Source organism: Passer montanus, unplaced genomic scaffold (genome assembly GCF_014805655.1).
Source record: "Passer montanus isolate IOZ18808 unplaced genomic scaffold, ASM1480565v1 scaffold2, whole genome shotgun sequence".
Lineage (NCBI taxonomy): Eukaryota > Metazoa > Chordata > Aves > Passeriformes > Passeridae > Passer > Passer montanus.
The window spans coordinates 27,172,594-27,196,405 of NW_024366591.1; the positions used below are offsets into that span (position 1 = coordinate 27,172,594).

At 40.5% G+C, this 23,812-nt stretch overlaps 1 protein-coding gene across 2 annotated transcripts in view; it reads right to left on the reverse strand.

Annotated features, from left to right (window-relative positions):
- NKAIN2 (sodium/potassium transporting ATPase interacting 2) overlaps positions 1 to 23,812 on the reverse strand; it is a 518,210-nt gene that overhangs the window by 12,455 nt on the left and 481,943 nt on the right. For both annotated transcript variants that reach the window (XR_005627287.1, XM_039707649.1), the window contains exon 5: positions 13,033 to 13,093. Coding sequence is in view for 1 of the 2 variants with exons in the window: in XM_039707649.1 (XP_039563583.1) it covers positions 13,033 to 13,093 (61 nt within the window). In the remaining variant the exon portion in view is untranslated. The remainder of the gene's footprint in view (positions 1 to 13,032; positions 13,094 to 23,812) is intronic.

Sequence of the window (23,812 nt, forward strand, 5' to 3'; positions counted from 1 at the left end):
CCTCAGCTGAACAGGAGAGATAAAACATAACAAAATGTTCATGGGTCCAGATAGACACAGGGAGAGATCACTCAGCAATTACCATCACAGGCAAGGTAGCCTTGAATTAAAGATCCCATCTGAAATATCCCATGTGCTTTATAACTACATTTCAAATAGAATTTTAAACAGTTCTGCACTCCACCTATGCTGACTGCATCTGGACAGTACTTTCCTGAACTTCTTACAAACCTTTTATAATGTCAAAATCTTGCTAAAATCAAGACAAATGCTATTTGTTGCTTTCCACTTAATCAATGTCTGTAACCATCAGAATACCTTTATCAAAACGTTATCATGTCTTTGGAAACATTCTAAGTTTACAGGCAGAAAATGAAGGATATTTTTTAGTGAAGTGCTAGGCTGGGAGGAAAACCCCCTTTCTATTCAAATACAAAGATTGCAGAAGAAAAGGATGGATGTATGGTTTGCTGCAGGTATGTTTTTTTGTTTGCCCAATTTTCTTCTCTTTTTGTTACTCTTGATCTCTGACAACACAAGTCAGAAAATGCCTGTGTAGGATCAAGTGCCTCGCTGTTGTCAGCTCATGTCACCTTAGGGATATTGCTTAGACTCATTTGTCCAGCTTTGCATTTCTTCTGTACTTTCATAGAACTTTTTTTTTCAGGCAACGTGTAAAACCTTATTAGTAGGCTGCAGGCATACACACTCTGCTTTGCAGATGTGGGGCAAAAGCTTGTCTTCAGGGCTGTTTTCAGAAAGCTAAACCAACGTGTTCAGAAAAAGACTTCTTTGAGCAAAATGATTTTGTGGGAGCATGAGGGAAAGGTGCATGCTGAATATCTCTTGTGCATTGCGGCTTTGCCCTGCTGTACAGAGCCAGCACAGAGTGTTAGTAAGCCAGATTGCCAAGTTACAAACAAAGCAAGGTCATAGAGACATTTTTGTGTTCAGCTCACTATAGAAGTTCCCATGTGTGTAACCAAATGATGGCAGGGCAGTGAGTACGACCATGACCTCACTGGAGACATACAATGGCTTCTCACAGGCAACAACAAGCTTTGCAAGGTAGGTGAAGGGAGGTAATAGAAAGTGAACTCCAATACAAAAGGATTTCATCAATTTGTTTGCAGCAAGGTTTCTTCATGGCGGCTGCTTCTCAGCACTGCAAACCCTGTGGTGTCCAGACTGTGCTAAAAGCTCCCTGTGGACTCTGAGCTAGTTTCTTAAAGCAGGCAGCAGGCTGCCCTTTCTGCAGGCATTTTATCCTGGCTGTGCCTGAAAGGTCACTAAAATGTCATACAACTGATACATTCCTGGCAGCCATAACATCAGATGAATAAAACAAGGCTCATTAGCTGAATCAGTACAGAGGTGTCCATCCTTAGCCTCATACATCAAACACTTTTTTTGACTACTCTATCTTACATTCATCTTACATGTCACTGTTATCACAAGAGGCTCATGTTGTGTTTCACTTTAGTAAAAGCCCACATGAACATACAAACATAATCCAATTCCTTTTGTGGTGGGTTGACCCTGGATGAACATCAGATGTCCACCAAAGCCACTCTGTTGCTCCCCTCAGCTGAACAGGAGAGATAAAACATAACAAAATGTTCATGGGTCCAGATAGACACAGGGAGAGATCACTCAGCAATTACCATAACAGGCAAGGTAGCCTTGAATTAAAGAAGGGCAGTATAATAAGAAATAGAGCCAAATATTAAACCTTCTTCCGAGGTTTAAGTCCTGATTCTCTGCCTTCTTCACCTCAGTGACATAAGGGAATGGGGTATGGGGGTGGTGGTTAGTTCATCACCATAAGTCTCTCTGCTGTTCCTTCCTCCTCAGGGGGAGATCTCCATATATGCTTCCTCCAATATGGTGTCCTTCCTATGGGAGACAGTCCTCCACAAACTTCTCCAGTGTGAATTCTTCCCACGGGCTATAATTCTTCATGAACTGCTCCAATGGGTCCCTTCCTTGGGGGGCAGTCCTTCAGGCACAGACTGCTCCAGTGGAGGTCTCCTGTGTGGTCAAAGTCCTGCCAGCAAACCTGCTCTGCTGTGGGCTCCTCTCTCCATGGATCCACAGATCCTTACAGGAGCCTGCTCCAGCTCAGGCTTCCACAGGGTCACAGCCTCCTTTGGGCACCCACCTGCTCTGCCCTGGGTCCTCCGTGGGCTGTGGTGGATCTCTGCTCCCCTGTAGGGGCACAGCTGCCTCACCATGGTCTGCAGGGGGATCTCTGCTCTGTTCAGTGCCTGGAGCACCTCTTCCTCTTTCTTTGCTGGTTTTGGGGTCTGCAGAGTTGTTGCTCTCACTCCCATTCAATTTTTCAGCTGAAGTTGTTGTGCAGATATTTTTCCCTTTTGTAATATGTTATCCCACAGGCACGACCCCTGTCACTGACAGCCCCAGCCTTGGCTAGCAGTGGGTCCATCTTGAAGCTGTCTGACACTGGCTCTGTCAGAAGCCACAGGAGAAACTTCTAGTAGCTCTTCACAGAACACACCCCTGTGGCCCCCTCAAAACCTGGCCATGCAAACCCACCTTTGAAATATTGTGAGCTGAAATTTTTATTTTCCTAGCTGGACTTGAATAGGACAATGGCAGTACCACTTACCTGTAAAGTGTGTTATAAAAAATTCAGATGATTTTCTTCTTTTGCTTGTGTTAAGGGTCTCCTCAAACATAAGATGAGTATGCCAGCTCAAAGTAGGGACATATTTTCTATCAATAATTACCCACAGGAATATGAAATTTCAACCTCTGCTCATGGTCAGAGTCACACTATTTCTGGTGTACATCAGGATAGGATGAGAGGCAATAATGGATTTCTCATTTTCCATTTCTGGAAGTCTGTGGTATATAGAAGGATCACTAAAATGTGATGCACCAAAAAAAGCCCCACTGCTTGGCATTATGGTAGTCCTTAAATATATTCATGCATCTACTAAAATAATATAAAAACCCTAGAATTACCCATTATAAAGATGATACCTTTTAAAAAAAGAGTTAATGACCATGGAAGTGCATGTGCATGCCATGACTGGACACATTTCCAGTCATATAGCATATTCCAGTCCATATAGCAGAGAGACAACATGCGGTGTTCATATCCTACATCTGACGTGCGAGGTGTTAAATTTATCTGCATTCTCTCTAGAGGTCAAAGACTTAGTTGGCTCCCTGGACTCAGGTTTTTGAAGTGCTGCAATTGAGCTTCATTGCCACAGCAAGGCACATTGCTGCAGGTGTAGGTGGAAGGAAGGAGAGATGGCAAACAAACTACAGCTGATAGCATTACTGAAAGCACTGCTGGTGCAGAAGTGAGTACGTGAGGCAAGAGAGAGCTGTGCACAAATAGCAGTAGCTAAAAACTGGCCAATTGAGGAAAAAAATAAATTGAGGGGAGTTAAATTAAGTTTAATTTTAAGGACCTTGGAAACAACATATGGGGCAAAAATATAAAAGAACATATGGGGACACCTTTGCTCTTGCAATTTTGCCAGTATCCTGCTACCCATCTCTCTGTTTGGTGAAGACACTTCCAAACAATTCAGTGCTGCTGCCTTTTTATGCTGTGAGCATGGTCTGGTGGCTGTTCCACAAAATAGCACACAGGAGGAGATTTGCTTGAATGTGATCTCCATAAAGCTTGTTTACAATGACAATCAAACATTATTGGTCTTTGTACTGAGTACACAGTGATTTAGGCTCTCAAACCACAGCAGAGCCAAACACCAGGGAAACATGGGGAAGGAGACATCTGCCAGCACATGAGGCTGTGCCCTTTCTGCTGTCACAGGAGGATTCAGAAATGGCATAAGGACTTGGACACGACGTCCAGTTCTTGTGGTGCAATGAGCGGCATTTCTGCCAAGCAGTGAGTAATGAAGCGCCTGTGAGTGCTCTCAGCTCAGCCATTTGCAAGGTGAATATAAAACCTCAGATTTTGAAACTGTAACCTCATGGCATTTGTGAGCTCTGCAATGGCCACTGTAGCTGCAAAGGGAAGCCCTTACACAAATTTTGATGGAGTTTCTCAGCTCAGATTTTGCTCCACTGACACTATTTTCATGCTGTTTACTTGAATAATCAAAATTAGTCAGCAATTTTTTGCTTCACAGGGCCTTGTCCTCCATTTTTTTCTCCTCTTATCATGTTTCTTCTTGGTGTAAGGCAGCATCTTCTCTGTCTCTGTTTCTGCTGATCCCCTGGCTGAGTCTTTATCAGCTCTTCTGAGACAAGATGTAGGAGTGGGGAGGTACTCAGGTTTGTGAAGTCTAATGAACACAATCTGGTGTTTCTGCTCTCTCAGAAAAACAGGCAGGGATCTCTGCCTGTTGCTTCCTATAATTAGGGAGCAACAGGTATGCAGATATTGCTTTCCAGGGGAATCCAGCTCATGGTTGTACCCAGCAGAAAATACCAAGATGAATGGTGCTGTGGGTCCAGAGATTAGACAAGTCACAATTTGTCTCAGATTCACAGGTGGAGAAGGCCTCTGGCTGGTAGCAGATTCTTGGACCATGACATGAGGAAGACCATGCTCTGGAGCAAGGCCTGTGCAAGGCAGGGCTGGCCAACAGTGGGAACCATGTTGAGAGGATAGGAACCAAGGTCCTTGCTGAGCAGAAAGGAGCCAGGATGAAAGTAGTCAGGAACAGTCAAGAAAGGGCTGGGAGGCATGAGCAAGTCTTCAGTAGCTGAAGGCAGAAACTGGGACCAGAGATAAGGCAGGCAGGAATAAGGACCAAAGGGCAGGCAGAAACAACTGGAGCATAGCTGCAGCAATCAGAAGTACTGGACAGAAGTGGTCAGCACTGCCTTCCATACCTGACAAATACAGCAAGCCACCTGTCCCCCTGTACACCTGGAAACAGGGCTGCTGCCTGACCTCTGCAAGGCTTTGCAAGGACTGTCTCCAAACTTGCAGTGGGGCTTGTCTGATGTTTAGTAAAGAAAGAATCAGTAAAAGACCTCCAGCTAAGAGAGCAAGAGAAGAATAATAAGCTAAGAGAAAATAATAGTCTGAACTATGTATTATTTTTCTAAACTGATAGACCTGAGCATTGCGGGATAATAGCCATTTGCTTTCAAATTTTCATCCCTAAGTGCTGAGCAAAAAAATATAGTCCTGCAATATAGATTTTGACTGACAAATCATTCTAAGAATTAAATATGTGGTAGACTGAATTATTGTAGAAGTTATCAAATGAGTCATTAGGAAAAATTGTTCTTAGCCAGATCACTGCTAGGGGCAAGCAATAAAGAGAAGAAAAAGAAAAAATGAAGGAAAAAGAAAATGCCTGTGGCAGTGGCCTCCAAGTGTGACTGCCACACTAATAAATTAGAAAAAGAGTCATTAGTAGGTGCAACAAAGGGGAGAATTAAGGCCCAAATCTATGAAAGTTAACAATCCAATGCTAATGAAGACCTATCTAGATATTTGAAAGGAAAAGCAATAAGGAAAACTTTAACAGGAGTCATGCTGATAAAAATAATTTAGTACAAAGCTATGTTCATGGCATGTAGGAAACTGCAAGGAGCTCACACTGACTGTCTCAGCAGGCAGGACACTAAGGCTGTGGGCAGGTGTCCTTCTCATGGCCACTGGAAATAATTAATTTGTCTGGTCCACCCACAGCAGCTTGTAGCTCATTCACCATTCCTCTCAAAGACTGCTATCTGTCAGCCTGGAGTGAGCTTGGATGGCCGGGACCTGCCTCAGGGCTGAAACCCTAAGAAGGCAGCCAGCTTCCTCAAAGGGTGGGACAGCAGGGTGGGGAAGGGAGCCAGCAGCCCCACATGGCCACTTGTAGGCTGTTCCTCTTCAGAATCCAAGCTGCCCCTCCTCTGCCTCAGGGGATGAAGGAGGAGATGCTCCCCATTGGAGGGTATCCTTTCAAAGACAGCCCTCCATGTTCAGTGCAAAGTAGCAGGAAAGGACTAATGTTGAAATGGAGTCTTTCACCAGCACCAGAACAAAAAGTATTTTGCATGCAATTTTCATCTTGTGAAGAGTTTCAGATGTTGTAATTTTTTCCTGATTTTGAATATGAGCTTTGTCTATTTTTCAATGTCAAAACATCTCCATGTCCAGGAAAACCACACCCTATTCAGCTGCACCAACAACCTGAGCATCGCTTCAAATGATCTGCAGCCTTTGTTATCAGAATCATCACTGGTTACTACCTCATTTCTGCTAGTGACTTGACACAATTGCCTGGGACTTTGTTTCATGGTCTGAATGCCTTTGTGTTCCTCTTCTGAAATAAATAAATAACGACGAGTAATATTTTCCCAGTGGTTTGGTATGAAATGTATCTTTCTTCAAAAAAACAGATATTAGCAGTTCATTCAATATTGACATGTGCAGATCTTTTACAACACTTCTGCAATGCCATTCTTGAGTACACAAAAATTGTGTGGTCTATAGTTAAAAAAAATATGTAAGGTAAGTATATTTCCCTGGCTGTTACAATGCATTGATTTTATTAAGCAGTATTGCATTGTGATGAGCTGCTGGAATGGAAATGTTACTTCCTTCAAGCTTTATGTTATGTTATTTAGACATTTTTAAGCTTGGGGTTGACAATCCCCACAGGAGGTGGTGATGGATGCAGAGGGAGTGGCAGGGAAGACAAGAGAGGGAGAAAAGAAATTATCATAGATGAAGCCAGCAATGCCACCATTTATATATTTGTCTCATACCATAACCCTGTATCCTAGGGATTTCTTGAACATCAACTTCATTAGTTACGAAGGCAGCAATCCATAACCAATTTTCTTTTCATGTCAAGCTTGTTCATGTATAAACCCAGCCCTTTTGTTGGAAACATTTGCAATTAATCCCATAAACAAAGAAAATGCAAATCATACAGTCTACCCTAAGCAACCTTTCTGACTCAAGGCCCTGACCACCATCTATTATACACTAAAATGAATTGAAATTCCCACTTTGAGTCTAACCTAATTTTCTAGTGATAATAGGCATGGATTCCCAGAAGCATTCTATGCATCTAGATAGTAACATCCTAATTTCTCTTCCTGGTAAATGTTTTAAATAAGACTTTAGCACCAAAGGAAATTAACCTTTAAATTAATTGTAATTATAAAATGCCATCACTGATTTTGTCTTCAGACTAATTACTTGCCATTATTTAAACAAACTGCACCTCCTCAGAGCTTTTAAGTTTGTTTCTGCAGTGCTGTGCCAAACGATCACAGAGCAGGCTGTGTAATGTCTGCCAAGCCCTGTGACACCTTGGACTGCTCAGGTCCATTTGCATCTCAAATGCAGCTGGTTTCACTTGTCATATCTTCCTGCCATAAATTTGTTCCCCTGTGCTTCAGCCTCGCACTCTGCAGCTCAGACGTTTTCAGCCTGTGCCTCGGAAGCAGCGAGCACACCTTAGGGGACAAGGATTGCCTGTGCTCTGTGCCGAGGAGAATGAGACGCTCAACACCAGCCTTCTGCTCTGTGAGGGGGTCCCTCCAAGACAGGACGTGACTGGAAATAATAACACAGGAACCAGCTTTTGACATGTGCAAAAGATTGATGTTGTACAGGCATGTCAGGGAATTTCCTAAATGTTCCTGGTGGCACCATGGCTCTCCAAGGCAGCTGTCCTTAGGATGACAAACATGAAGTAGCGCCTTGGGATTTCAGAGGCTTCTCTCCCTCCACACTTCTATCAGCATCCTGACAGCCAAAGGCATCCCATTTTCCTCCCTCTGGTTTACTTAGATCATGTAGCAGTCACCACACTAAATGAAACAAGTAAATGGAAAAAGCTTCTAATTGAGCTGCAGGCTGTAAATTGAAGAGCACAGCAGAGCAAAAACAAGCTGAAGCTTCAAAATTGTAATGTATTCATTGCATCCCCATTCACAATGACCTGTTCAACAGTTAGGAGAACAACTGTGTTTTAAATATTGGCCTTTATTTGTTCCTGTTGTTATTTGTTGCTGTGCTGTCTCTGCAGACTGTCTAGGCTGTCCCTAGCACCAACAAGTTAGACCAGTGATTCCTCCTGTCATGAGAGAGGTGTCTACCACAGATAGATTGCTCTTTGGGGTTACATCCCTGCTTCCACTGACTGTGGTGGAAATCTTGATTGTTAATTTAAGCTGCAGGCCTACTTACATGTGGCTGTAGGGGTGTGAGATGGATTCCATGACAGCATGGAAAAGGTGAAGATGGAATCCCTGGTCTTTTCCAGAGAAAGACTCAGGACACACTACACAAATGGCAGGTGCAAAACAAATGAAGTGTATAGCTGAGGTATTGGATCTCCTTTCCTTAGGAGGCTGTTTTATAAAACCTTTCTTGGTTCAAACATAGTTGGACACTTTCAGGAAGAAAAGACCACTGTGGGAAACTAAATACAGCTAGACCTCTTGTGGTTAAGGAAGTCCATGAACAGCAAATTACCATCAAGAATTTCTGGGAACCACAAACTTGGGATGGGAAACAAAGAAACAGAATTAATACTCGAATGTTTGTTACCAGTTTCTCTTTGTTTTAGAGATGTTTTTGAGCAGGAATGGAAGCTGAGGTATTATTTCTCTGTAATGTCTCACTAAGCAGATTGTGACAAGCATTTGGCACAGAAAAAAAGCGATACCTGAACATATTCTGCACTTCAATAGTGCCTTTCATCCCAGACGCTCAAAGTTATGAAGCAACACGCCTGTGAGTTTGTCCTTGTAATTATTTCCCATTTTAAATGTGGGAAACAGAAGTATGGAGAGGTTAAACAACCTGCCCAAAGGTGGAAGGTTGCCTATGACAGAGATAAAAAGAAAATGTTTTTCTGTCTATCCCATGTGCATGTCAAAATTTCACATCTCTCACATATAATGAATTTAATACTGTCTTTTAACAGAAAATCTTTGTCATAATTTTTTGTACTTCCCAGGTCAGGCCTAGGATCCCAGAGTGGAATATTGTTTGGCACTAAGTTTATTGGCACATAATACTGTATTGTTCATCAGAAGATATTTCCTATCTAAGGTATTGCTGTCTTACTGAACATTTTGAGTAATTCAAATGCAGATTTTAATCCAAATTTTTATTGGAGGGGGAAGAGTGAAATGATTTTAAAGGGTTATATAGGGCTTCACTTCTGTTCCAAGATACCCCCAATAGCAGGGTTCCAGCAAAAATCTTCTAGACAAAGTTGCAGTTTCTTTTGCCTTGCAGTTTAACAGGAAACAATGCCAGGAGAAAAGAAGAAACTGTATGTGCAGGTTGGATCCCTGCTAGCATCAGATGGTGCAAAGGTTGTACCTCATAGTACACAAGGGAACATTCAGAGGGGCCATATTTGTTCTCTGATTGCCTTGCCATTGCCTAATAGTAGGTAAACACTATTTCTGCTCCCTCTCTGGGTCAGCAAGAGAGCCTTCTAGGTTAGGATTTTACACTGAGACACAGACTAAATTAGAGATTTTCTCTTAGCTGGGGTTCATTCCTAGCCAAAGCTGTCCCTCTAATAACAATCAAGTCTCCTTACTCTCAACAGAACAATGTGAGTGCAGAATTCCCCTTTCAGTAACCTAGGTTTCTCTCTTAATTGCTTAGAGACAAATAGCCCTGGGAGGATGCTGCTTGACTGCTTATATTCCAAATTGCTAGTGAGCAAATGCACATTAAAGGAACATTTCGATGTTATTAAAAATAATGTGCAGCCTTGGAAAAATGCAGGCCTAACATGATTTTGGGAGACAAATGAAGAGCTCCAATAAGTTCACAGTCATTTAATGCCTCCAAGTAATGGCTGTTGCTGACATTTTCATGTTTTATTTTTAATTGCTGCAGCTAATAATGCTAATGAACTAAGAATGGCAATGGCGTAGGCATTCCAATAGCAGTGGTAAAGAGGAGAGTGTGGAGTTGGCAGCAAAGCTGCTGGGGACCCTTACTCCCTTGTCTTTCCCAGAAAAAGACCTGAGGCACTGCAACCTTCAGAGTTCCTCCTTTTTATGCAGCCACAGGGAAAATGTTTGGGAGTGGTAAACCTCCACTGAGAGAAGCAGCCATGGAAAAGCTGCTCTTGGCTTCCCCTTGGACACGGGTGCTGCAGTTTGACTCTGGTGCAGACGGTGTTCACCACAGCACTTCTGGGATCATACCAGGAGACAAAGCAACTTCCTCTTTAATCCTTGGTGCAGAATTCACCCAAAGCAGATTGTTCTCATGAAAGGTAGCACAGACTTGAGCTTTGATTTAGGGGGCCTGAGGCTGGATTTATTTGGTGTGTGAGTAATTAAAACCTCTAGACTTGCTGATTCAGTCCTAGTTATGACCATGATTTTATCACTGTATTGTTCCATTCCTAATCCTTTAGTGAGGTTAGAGCAGGTTAATCTTAGTGAAATGTTTGCTTAATTCTACTCCAACTCATTTGTTCTCTTAATAAAATCTGCATAAAGAATGGAGAAATAGTAATTCTTTCAGCTTGTTCCAATTACTTTGAGAGCAAAGCTAATTCAGCTGAAGCAGCTTAAGAGCAACTTGACTGTGTTTTTACAGTTGAGGCTCTGTGCCAGCAGGAGATGAGACATGTTCCATACTCCAGAGCAGTGTCAATATCTTCATCTAGTTAAAATCTGGAACATGCCCAGGTTTGGCTCTTGGATGTTGCATGGATTTTTCTCCAGTCTTACGCCTTGCTGCTCAGTTCTGCCAGGTTCAGAGTTTCTGCCTCTTTTGCTTCTCTTTTGGACTGCTGTTGTTCCCATGGCCCATTAGCAAAGCAGAAGAAATGGAATTGAGTGTATGGGTGTTCACTTTGTCCATCGAGAAAAGCAAAAGACTTTTTCTCTTGGTTCTGTCTCATCAGAAGGGACTTGTGGCTAAATGACAGTTTGGTATGACCCAATAAGTTTATCCTTACAAATACTAAATAACATGACATCCATAAGGGATACACTTCTCCGAAGAACATGATAGATGGATGTGTTGCAAAAGGGATGGAAAAAGCCAGAAAATGCATCTAAGAAAATAAAATAATTTTAAATTAAGCCTGAGCAGGGAGTATTTGTATAGACTGCAGGCCCTGGCTGTCACAGTGAACACTTGATGCATGGCAGAGTGGATGTCTGAGCCAAGACAGAACTAGAATCATTCTTACTTGCTACTTCATGAGGCCTCTGCATAGAAACTAAAGCTGCCTTAATTTTATGATACCTTGAGGGGCCAGATCCAATCTGAGCATTATTACACTGTTGGCACAACTCAGCCACAGAAGTTCCCTTTCCCTTTTTGGCCAGCCAAGCTTCCAAACCTCAGCAGAGGGGAAGCTGCAGCACCTGAGCTTGTGCTGGCTTCATTGCACTGGGTGGGGATTCACCCTGGTGCCTCAGAGAGGTGCTGGCAGATGGGTGACGTGCACTTTGTCTGGAGGAGGAGACCTGCCTGGGCTGTACAAAGTAATTATGAAATCTAAATGACAAAAGTAATGACAAAATAGTCAAGGTGATGGCAAGAAAATGTTCAAAGAAGCATGGCAATCTGTGCCTGCTGAACAACAGGGAGCTCTTGGTGCAGACAGAAGAAAACAATACCATATTGGCCGTGGCACTTTGCTGCCAGGAATGCCGCTTTATGAACCATGGGAGAAATCTCCCAAATGTGCTCTGACTTCTGTGCTTGATTGGTGAGCCAAGTCTCAAGTCCCTTCCTCACTTATATCATGTCCTAAAGCATTACAGAATAGTGGAAAAAATATTTAAGCGCTTAGAAGAGAGGGCAGAACAGTATTGAAAGGGATTTCATTTTGGGGGACAAGGAATAACTCTCTCCAGCTCTGTGGATAATGAATGCACTTAATGGGAAAGTAGGAGAAAATACATATGACTGGGTACTTTAAACAGAATAGTCTATTTGTGACATACCCCTGCTCCACACAGCTTCCCAAACCCTTTGTACTCTTTATACCTTCCTCACTTCCACAGAAACACAAAGACAACTGAAATGAGCATAGTCGAAACGACCTCCAAAGTGTGGTGGTTTGATTTCAGCATTAAATCTCCCCTTGATGGTTCACAGTGACACTGTATTGCCAATAGATTACAGGGTTGTAGCTATTTTCCACGCAGGAGAACACACAAAGGAACCCCCGCCAGCCCTAGCAGTGCTCTCAATCAAATAAAAACCCTTTAGCTTCCTGTTGCAGAGCTCTCCCTAGGATTCATGTATATTTTATCAAAGTTACATGCAGTTCTGATACTTGTTTCTAAAGTGCTTCAATATGAATCCCAAGATGTACTGAAATGCTGCAGTGGACCTTTTTAAAAAAATCCAGGTTAGAGTAGAGAAAAAAATGAAATGTCTTGACTCTACAGAATGCAATGAGAGCAAATTTTGATCAACAGGCTTCTATTGATATAAATAAGCAGAAGAAACACAAATTTACATCTATTTGAAATCATTTGACTATATGTAAGTGCACCCTGGAAGTAGCAGGAACAAAGAGGAGCTGCACTGTTTAACCTCTCTTAAATTAAAGTCCTGCGATGATATAAAGCTATTTTTTGCCAGAATTGCTTTTATAAGACAACATACATGCCAACACAAAGAGCTGTAACTTCAGTTCTAACCAATTACTCTGAAAATAGTTAATAACAGCCTGGAGCAAGGAAAAAAGAAAAAAAGAAAAAAAAAAAGAAAAAGAAGCTTGTGTTTACTAATTGGGATTTTTTTCTTTCTTTTTATTAAAAAAACCCCCAAACAACAAAAACCCAAAAAACCCCCATGTTTTGTGTCTTAAGCTAAGTTGTGAGATAAAGAGTTCAAATGATCTTCACAGAAGAAAGGTGTATGTAAATTTAAACCACTATTTCATTCCTCCTTTGTCTCAGAATTTCCAGATTTTAGACAGGATGGACAGATAACATGATCTGGCTACAGTATAATAAGGCATTTAGGTTGAAGTCAGCAAGAGCCAGCATAGTGGAGAGGTGATTAAAAAAAAAAAGAATTCATTTTGTATGTAATAAAGCTTTAGTACTTACAGCTGTCCTCTTCTTCAGTAATACACTTCACAACATAACAGGCATAGATGAAGCCTGCCAGCTGAAACAAAATGTAATAGTGTTAGATGTAAGACTGATACCATAGAGAAACAAGAGATGGCTTTACAAAAGTGACTACAGAAACAGAAACAATAAAATTCAACAGACTTTCTTTGAGAAGGTAAAGATAATTCCCCACAACAGTTTGATAATTTTAATTAGAAATAGGAGAATTCTGCATCTTTCTTGAAAAACACATCCTTCAGTAAAATTTCCAAAAAATTTATCAAAATTTTAACTAGTTAACTTATTTTAAATTACTGAAAAATACAAAAGTTAATGAGCATTTGGATGGATGAGCTTTTAGCTACTGAAAACCTAAATATTTCTGTCAAAATCAGATTTGCTATCCAACAAAACCTGGCCCTCTAGCAGAACTTTTTTTAAAATCAGAACTGTGCCAACTAAATCAAGGACAAATTCAGTGCACTTGTAAACCAGCTTTATAATGATATTTTATCAGTTGAAATTAGGGCTGTGGATTAATGGAACTTGTTCCCATATCTGCAATGCTCCCCAAGCCTCATTACAAGTCACTTTGGATAGTCCTGGATGTGTTTACATCAGCATCTCACACAGCAGCTGGCAAATTTGTATCTTGTTCCCTTCAATCCTCTCTGCAGAGCATGCCCAGAATTGAATTGTAAACAGGAGCAATGGGATTTAAAGAAAATGAAAATCTGGAGTAGTTATTGAAGTACCACCTGAAAAAACAATAATAAAATAAGGAATAAATGGCCAATAGCATACATGCAACAGCCCTGGTATCATGTGAGTCAGCTGCTGGTCCCTCCAGCAAGTTCTGTTGTTGCTAAGTTAGACCAGAAGTAAAAGAACAAATATTGGAGCAGTAACACGTGTCACACGTGGCCTGCTTTACACAACTTCCTCACATGTAGGTCTGGAGAGTTATCTCTACTCCATTACAAGAAATCATTTTTCATCCTTTAGCTCATCACTGAAGTTTGCATGGTAGGATGTCTAAAGAATTCCAGTTATTTGATCTCTGTGTAGTGAAAAGTGAGCCGTGCTGCCAAAATGTGTTATTCCGCACAGGCCATGTCACAGAGATATTTTCATGAGCTGCAAAACCCTCTGTACACTTCGGGAATTTTTTTTTTAATATGAATAATAAAAATTCCTAGAGGCTTCAGCCTCTAAGCTCTCTGTGAATGGTGCAAAGCCCATAATCTCCGGCTGAGGGAGATGATGATCTTAACTTCAGTTTGAGTAATTAGTGGATTGGACAGTAGAAGTGAAATTTGAGAGACCATGTATTATGAATGCTGGTTACTTAAAATGGATTTTTTTTTTTGGTTAATCCAAGGCATACGTACAATCACTGCAGTATTGTGGGTTCTTAGAGCCCTTAATATTACCCATATATAAATTAAATGCAAACAAATACATTCTATTTCGTAGTGCCTTCATACCTGAGGCAGTGACTACACCTAGTTTTCTTCAGCTCTTACACAGATATTCCTGGAATTTCTGTCAGTTTTCTATGTAGAAAGCTACCTATACCCATAAATTCTACCTTCTAATATCTGTATGGGTAAGAGATGGCAAAAGGGGGGAAAAAAAAGGTCATCCTGAAGGCTTTCCTAAAAAATCAAGACTTAGTTTGGAGATCACACTGAAGCCAGCATAGGTGTTGTATGTTCACAGTTTAAATTCCTGTTGGAAGCCCAGAAGCTGCATTACAATGGCACTAAACCATTAATTTTGTCATTTATTATAAATCTGCCTTACAGTGCTGCTGGGAAGATTTTACACCTGGGAAGGATGAAATATTCACTGCTGGACACAAAGAATGCACTGTACCAAGAAGTGGCATTCAGCTAATATCAGCATTTCATCTCTCCTTTATTGGATCCCTCTTCTCTTTTGTTTCTTGGCTTCAAGACAGAGGGCTAATTTGCTCCACTGACTTATGCCCTGCATAACCCCATTGACTTCAATGACATTACTTGAGGTTTAATTCAGCAACGAATTAGGCCCAGAAAGGTTGTTCATAAATGATTCCATTCCTGGATGTGAACCTTGGCTTAATAGTTTCTCTGTTCTCTTTTTACAGACCATCAGATCCAAGATAGCTGAATAGTTGCATCTCTAGCAGGCTCCTATGGTAATCCTTTTCTTGCACTACAGTTCAACACTTTACTGGCTTGTCAACCACCACAAGTTCATGTGTTATTAACTGAACTTATCTTCCAAAGCACAGCAAACAAACCGTATCACAAATGGTATTTACAACTGATCTTTTAATTGTATTCAATTACATCACTTAAATCCCTAGGGAACTCCTTTGATATACAAGCAAATCCTACAGCATTTCATCAGATGAGCTTGCTGATTAAAAGAATGCCTTAAAGCTCAAATTGTTATGATCTAAGTATGAATGTCAGGGTTTTTTCCCATGAGATAATCAAAGTTCATAAAAGAAACCTCCCCTTTTCCCACATTTATCCAACCCTTAGCTTGGTAAACATAATCATGTTTGTTGTTCTTATTTGAATCTCACATTAGTTTTTTATTTTTTTTTTAACCAAGTAATTTATCAGTTCTGATACAGTGACAGTCATTCAAGTTTACCTTCTAATTGCATCAGCAGCAGTGGGCACACTGAGCTGAGGCTCAGAACCAAAAGTGGCAGTATTCACTTTGATGATACTCAATGACCTGAGCCCTTGGTGCCTGCAGAGATCCCCAAGATCAGGAACATGTTTCCTCCCCTGTGGACTAGGACTTCCCATTAAAGGGTACAGTTCATCTATGCAGATAGCAGAGATTTCTTTGGGACTTTGGTCAACTAAAATTTTTAATGAATTCCCATGTGGATTAATAGGTCTCCCAAAATTTCCCACTTTTGTTATAGTGCAAGATGCACTTTAACCTTTTCTCTCTAACAAAAGCACACCACAATATACCTTTATATCACAAAAAATACCCCCAACAAATCTGAAGAAAACACTGAATAACTCCTCATCCTGGAGAAGAATATGAGAGAAGAAACCCAAACCAAAGCAAATTATAGAAGTTAGTCACGTCACTTAATATATTCCTGGGAAGTCCTCAAATACAGCAGTGCTCAGTGCAGTATGAGAATTACACAGAGCAGAGTCTTCCTGATTCAGTAGCTCCAAAAGATTTTTGTCATACATGACAAGGAAGGAAATGAGTCCTCAGAGATAAAGAAGAGAAGGAGACTGACTGTCTCAGAAAATCAGTTCAAATCTGGGAAAATTAGCTTGAAAAATCATCCCTAGCTTTTGCTTTGCATCTCTACCTAATTTTTTTTAAAATTAACTGAGCTTTGTTTTTTTATAAACCATGCAGTGATAAAAAGAAATAGGTGCAATGAGCAGAAGATCATTTCTGGATCCCAGACCCATCAAGATTAGGTGTTTACATCTGTCCCACTCACATTTTAATGCTGTAGTATGGGCCTCTAGAGGAGAAGGAGCCATTAGCAACATTCCTGCTCATTTACACATAGAGCGATTAGTGAATGCATGTTTTTATGAACCTCATTTTCTGCACCTTGAAAAAACCTGCTATTTACAACTTTCCCTGATATGTCCATATGAGAGTATAAATGAATACTGCTCTTTCTAAAAGTGACATATTATCCATGCCTGCACCAGCTCCCTGGGTGTACTTTGACCGTGTCTGATGACCTTAATTTTAGAAACAATCATCTCAAACACTTAATAATTTTGTGGGGTGTTTTTCAATTGGTCCTTTTTTGTTTGGATTTTTTTAAAAAAAATCTATAAGCTGTTGATAAAACCATTTTCCTTCTATCAAGAAAAAAAAAAGAAGACAAGCAAAGCCTAAAAGAAATCATCAACAAAAGAGCATTACTGAAGCTTTGATAAAAAGATTAACTACAAAATGAAGTTAATGCATTTTATTGCCTTATCATAGCCGTATAAGGAAAACAAAATAGTAGAATATTCCCACCTAAGTCAATGATGCCCTGTTACACCTCTAAAGACTCTTGGCAGATCCTGAGTCACTGTGAGTGTACTTCCAGACTTGCTCAAAATGTCAAGTGCTGTGATCAAACTCAATCAGAATCAGTATTGATTAAATTCCTGTCTTGCTATTTTTTCTAACTTCTTTCATGAGATGAATGTTTTTATACACTGCAAAGAGCACCAGATTTGAAAAAAAGGCTATCATATAAAACCACGATTTCTGGTCAAGGTTCCCACATTTCCCTCCTCTAAAGCAATATCTATATAGGTAATTACTACAAGTTATGCTTATTAAGCTGGGAACTTGAAGCAAAAGAGTGATGGCAAGGAGAAAACAAAAATTGAAAGGGGATCTGATTGGGATAGGGTGATGAGGATCAGGCTTGAGATGAGGATTAATGAGTTAAGGGTTGTGGAAATAATACATAGTCTTGGTTTGATTAAATGAATATAGTTTTATTTTATAACCATACTTGTTCCAGCAAAATGGACCTTAGACTTAAAATACACAAACCTATTGTGCTTTCCTATGGAAACATGCTTCAGTATCTCTGAAACAGCTGAGGCTTGTGCATTTACTTTTTATTATTAAGTTTTTGCAGGTGTCTATAAACACGCTGCTTTTAAGACCCAAGCAAAATATGGGCTAGTTCAAGCAATAATACAGCAGAAATACATGGATGTAATCCTGGCCCTGGGAATGCTATATTGCAAAGCTGCAATGCTACATGTCCAGCTATGTGCAAATTAATCGTATTTCTTAAGCTTACAGTGGTCTGCACACATAAAACCTTTGTAGTGATGTGCATTTAAGGGGTAATGTTTCTTTAAAATGGATTTTTGGAGTCTGGAGATATATTGTTATATATATATACACACACACACATTATGAGCAACTGAAGAACTGGAGAATTACTGTCTAGAAAGCTTCCAGTGTATTGATTCTCAGAAGAATCATAGTCATTATTTAGCAGGAAAGGTGAGGCAGAGACCTTTCTCTCAATATCTGTAGATTTAAGTTGGTGTCATGGGGGTTCTAAAGCTGCCCCCTGCAAAAACCCTTTCAAGCTTGATTTCACTGCCTTCAGCAGTGCTGCATCAGTGAGTGAACATCATTGCTGGAGTTTAATATAAAACTCAAGCTGCGTTCCATGGAAACTACTCTGTTGAGGTATGCTTTTATTTGTGCTTACATTTAACATTATGAGAACCTTGTCATTCCTCCAAGTTTAAATCTCTTTCATCATAAAAGGAGAAAATAAGAAAACTATTGGTATAAGGACAGATTCCTGATAGGGAAGGTAGACTGTGCGGCCTTGCTCTCATTCTTTCACAGAATTAACAATCTATGTGCTGTCCAGAAAGAAGATTTCATTACTATGGCCAAGTAGCATTATTCTGTACAAAAAAATAATTACTTAAAAGAGCTAATGTCAAACTGACATGTTCACAATAATACCTAGTGGGCACTTATGAAATTTAAAAGCAAGACAAAATGATAATTTCTTGGTCATCAAATTATTTTTCTTCCCTCTCTTGAGCTGAAAACTCAGCCCCAAAAGTTTTTGTTTTTTTCTTTTTAGCAGACACAGTAAAACCATGAATCATAAATTCAGATAAGTCTAGGCACATTGGAAAAGAGAAGTGTGATAAAAATTTCATTTATTTCAACTAGTGCATCATAATCTTTTTTTTTATATCAGCTGTCTAGAAGGTGCTTAACATAAAATCTTCCTTTATTTCTCAGTGGACTCTTCAGTTTTCTGGAGATTTCCTTTTTGTATAAGCATTTGAAAATCCCAGTGAAGACCTGCTAGAAATCTTTTGTTTGAAATGCTGCTGGGTGCTTGAGAGCAGTTCTATCTTGCTCAGGGTTTCCTGAGCATCTTCCCTGGCAAGCTTCTGCACCTGATGAATTGAAGAGACTACAGGGGCACTGAAAACCACAGCACTGTGGCTTGTCACAAAAGAGCAGTGCAAACCTTTAACAACAGCAGAAAGCAAGAGATACTTGCCTGTTTTGTAGCTGTATTACAGACATTTGGCTTGACCCAAATTTCCAGAAAGTTTAAACTTTAGCAAGAGTTTTCTGCAATTTTGACCTAAAAACTTTCTACAAATCTTCACTCTTCCTAGGGATTGCAGAGTGATTTATGCTTTTGATAACCACATGATATTTTGAACTTTTCTATGATTCCACCTCACAGCTAAAGAGCAGCATGTCCTTTTTTCCTGCCTCAGACTTGAAAGGTAGCCTGAAATACAGGGGCTCACATGAGGTAGATGTGGGGATCACTTACTGCTGGCCTCTGTGTTATAGCTGAACTGTGGAGCATCTTGTAGATTCAGGCTTAACACTGGACTTCTCATTCCTGCTCCCACAGGTGAGATGCCCCAGCCAGGATTCTGCTGTACTCCCTCAGGAAGCTGAGGCAGACACATCTCCTTGGACAGAGGGTAGGCTCACCTGTGCAGATCCCCAGGTGAAAAGGATGGGGCTGAGAGGCCAGGAACAAATTCCCCACCTGCATTCAGCACCTGCTAGGTGCAGCTCAAATGTGCATCGCTCAGTGCAGGCTGAAGGCATTAGTGATGCCATTAACTTGTTAAACCTGGAGAAATTTTAATCTTATCTTTTCTGCTTTTGTGGAATTTTCTCCACGTTACATTTTCTGATTTCATAAAGGTCAGAGGAGATTTTTGGTTACATATTTTTGGTAATTCCATCCAATCCAAGTGTAAGGGAAGTCCTGAAGATGGAAAAGTCTATTGCTCTCTTTCCTCTTATGGTGTAGCTCTGTAGCCCAACTTGTCATTGTAAGAACAGAGTTTTGATTGTACAAGGGTCAAGTGTGTGTTGTGGCTGCTCTTCACGTAAATATTATTTAGCCATTAGAGCTGTGTAGATTGTGCAAAAAAATCCCATTTATTTTTAAACAAAACTGCTTCTGTCCTCTTGGCAGCAAAAAAACAACAATGAATGAAGCTTAAACAAACAAAAAAAGACCAAAACAAAGTTAAAGGTTTTAAAACATGCATCACCCTATTTTTTCTGTAAATAGTAAGAATGGGTTATGAAAGCAAAAGTGTATGTGTCTTTATATGGGCTTTGTTCTGAAGGTTTTATAGCATGATAACTTCTGAAAAAAACTTTGCACCTTTGCCTCCTCTTGTCTTCTGGGAAAGCTTTGGAATGGTTTAATCATCTGGATTTGGTATCTTACTGCCTTTGGCAGCAGTAGCTTTTCTTATCATTATGTGTAACTGTGTGTCACCTTTTTCAGACAGCCATAGGATTAGGATAAGAAAAATTGGTTCTTTATGCTGCAGATCTAACAAAGCCACAGACTCCTTGCAGCCCACTAAATGAATGTCTAGCATTTTAAATTGAACTCTGTTAGAAGAGACAGTTGATTATCAATGCTACTCACTCTTTTGAGGAGCTGTAGGAAAAAAAATTGTGCAGATTGCATAGGGGAAAATATTTTGAAGGTACAAGAGAGCTTTGATTTTCTCATAAACAAACACATATGAGAGTTTCTGTTCAGTGAAAATTCCTCCCTCCATGTTGAGGCACACATATGGCAAATAAACTTCAATGCTTTGAGTGTGACCACCAGGCCCTTGGATCTGGGAAACAAACATTCAGAGGACAATGAGCAGAAGATGAGAAGCAGAATAATATGTTGAGTCTGCCATTTTCTCAGGACTGTGGCCAACCACAAGCACTGTATAGAGTTCAGAAAAAAAGCACAGGTAATTTTCTTTTCTCCAATATCACATGTTAGATTAAATTAGATCATTGCTGTCACATAAATGACAAGAGCCAGAACATTTCATCAGAGGTAAGAGACTTTTCAGTAACAGCCAACTCTTTCTCTGTGATGATATTTATTTTCCCTGTGGTGAATTGCTGTTTATTTGAAGGCTCTGATGATGGTCACAGGGCCAGGAAACTTCATGGTACGTGACAGCTTTTGCACTGCACTGACTTCATGGTGGTGGTTATGTTGTAGCAGCCTAATAATGCTCTGATCAAAGTGTTCCTGCAACAGCTGGTGATGGTCGTGCTGACAAGGCAGACGGATGCACGGTATGCAAAGTGCACAGCTCAGCTGAAGCAGCTCTTCAGCAGCCTGAATAGTCAGGCTCATTACTTCAAGATACAGAAAGAAAAACAAATAAGGCATTCACAGGAACAGCTCTAAAGAGTGTGATCAAGATGAATAGGGCTTGAACTTATGAAACCTGAATGCTGATGGATTATCAAAATACAGTAATAGTTATTCAGCAGCTCAGTGGGAATTGTGGACTAACAGCAGAGGAATTGACAGGTCTCTTTGACAGTGCCAGCAGCAGCAGATCTGCCAGGAAGGTGGCTGTCAGGTGGAGCCTCTGCCTGAGCCCCCTGGCTGTTCATGCCTGTGCACAATGGAAAAGAGGGATACCTGACAGGACAGCCTCTGTCTCTGGTAATGTATGTAAGGAAGATGAGGATGAATGAAATTATCTTAACTGAATAACTCCCTTAAGCCTCATGCTCTGGAGTAAAGAAATAGAGGTATCTCAGGAAAGTACAAAGCAAAGTGCTTTGTAGGGTGCTCCACATCATTCCATCTCCTTAGAGTCCCTACATCTAGCAAATGCATTACTTAGCACAAACATTTTGCTCCAGGTGCACAATATAACAGCATCAAGTGTCAGGGGGCTTTCAAAGTCAATAAAACCTCTTCCTGTGGTGTCTAATGTTTAAAGTCACTGAACTCAGCTAATGTTTCAATGCTATTTTTCCTCTCAGCATTAGCCTACTGCAGGCTTTTTCCACCTTTGAAAACTATAATAAAAGATATGTTTTAGGGCTACCTTTTACATTCAGCAAAATCAGCTAAGCAGGCTTCAAAAAGCAAATGCCAAAGCACTTTGTGAGAACCCTTCCTGCAAAAGGAGAACCACTGGAGAGTTTAAATGAATATCACACCATGCAGCCTGGCTGGTACAAAGAGAGATTACGCTCTGGAGGCTCCAAGCAGAACAACAGATTGAATTCTGTGGTCAAAGGCACCTTTTCCCTTACCGACCTTCTGCTTAAGGGCAAGGAATCGCTCTCTTGTTTATTGAGCATGAGAAATAGTGATCTCCTCGCTCCGAATGGAAATAGTTTGATGGTAGACACCCCACTCACCACCTGGGGTGGCAGAATACATATGAATACATTCTGCAATATGTGTGACCAAAAAAATATAGAACCTTTTAGCTGAAGATTCCAGTAACATCATATCACATGAGGCATTTCGGGGGAATGATGAATTACAAAGAGAGAACATTCTCGGAAAGGCCATGTCCTCAGAGTCTGTGCCTCATTGCAGAGAGTTAAGTGGATGAGTTATATCTCTGACAGTTTATGAACCTTGTTAATGTAATGCAGTACCTGGGACTGTGCCAGCCACGGTGATCAAGGAAGTCTGAATTAGACCTCTGCCATTGACAGACATCAGATGCCCATTTAAAAATAAATGTTTCTTCTGAACTGGGCACGTTTCTCTCTAAAGCAGTGATCACCAGCTTGAACTCTGAAGACCTGTGTGGCTCCAAGTAACACAGCACACATCTCTTCCCTAGGTTTCAGAAACAGGCTGTTTAACGTGCTGATGCAGAAGCTGCTTGGCAGGAAGAGCACAAGTGGCAGCAGTACTTTGACATGTTAGTCTTTATGAAAAATGTGAGGTTTGTGTTTTCTTTAACCCACATGTGGTGCAGGGTGCAGCTCTGTCACCTGTTCCAGGCATGGGTCACTCAGGGTAGCCCACCTAGTGACAGATAGGTTGCCTTGGCCCCAGCAGGAGACGTGAGGGAAAGCTTCTGCACTAACAGAGAAGGCCAGTCTCCACCGAGCCTGCACACTGGCAATGGACTGCATGAAGTGAGAGCAAAAGCCAGAGACCTTTTCCTTCTGCTCTGACAACTGCACACAAGTAGCCACCATGCTGGTACAGCAGCTGTGTTTCTTCTTTGTCCCTGAAAATACTCTGCTATTCTTGTTTCCAGAAAGTCCCACTTCTGTGATGCAGATCCCTAACATGAATATCAGAACAACACAATCAATCACCTTTTAGGCTTTTCTTTTTCCTCACAAAATCTGTAACATTGAGATAAAGGTGCCTGTTTTTCCAGGGCACTGCAAAGTTCCAGTAAATGTTATGACTTTTGGTTTCAGTTTTTTCATGGAAAGCATGAAAAGTGCTAGAGCTACATATACTATTCTACATTGTTATTTATCTATAATAACACTCTGTGCAGAATATCAGCAATGTATTAATGTTTTATTTTTAACGTTTTTATTTAATTTCCAAGTGTATTCCAAGTGTTTATAGCATCACATCTCTTGCAATTTTCTGTCAAAACGATATATTTAGAAGACAGAAATTTGGTGTTGACTTGAACAGATGCACCAAATCTTTGAAAAATGAAAGACGATTTGTTTCCTACTGAAGGTTAGAGAAAAAAATATTTTTAGATGTTTGATTCTGCTATTTCACCAGTTCACTGCCAGAATGGAAAAATATTTCATCTGGCTATATTGACTTGGCAGAATAAAGGGTAGAAGAATAATTTAATTGAAGAGACATGAGAGAACACAGCACAGCACTTGCAATGAGATCCATGGCCATCTTTGCAGACCACTGAGCTGAATAGCTGCCTAGCAGCAATAAATACAGGGTAAAGTTTTAGTGAGGGGT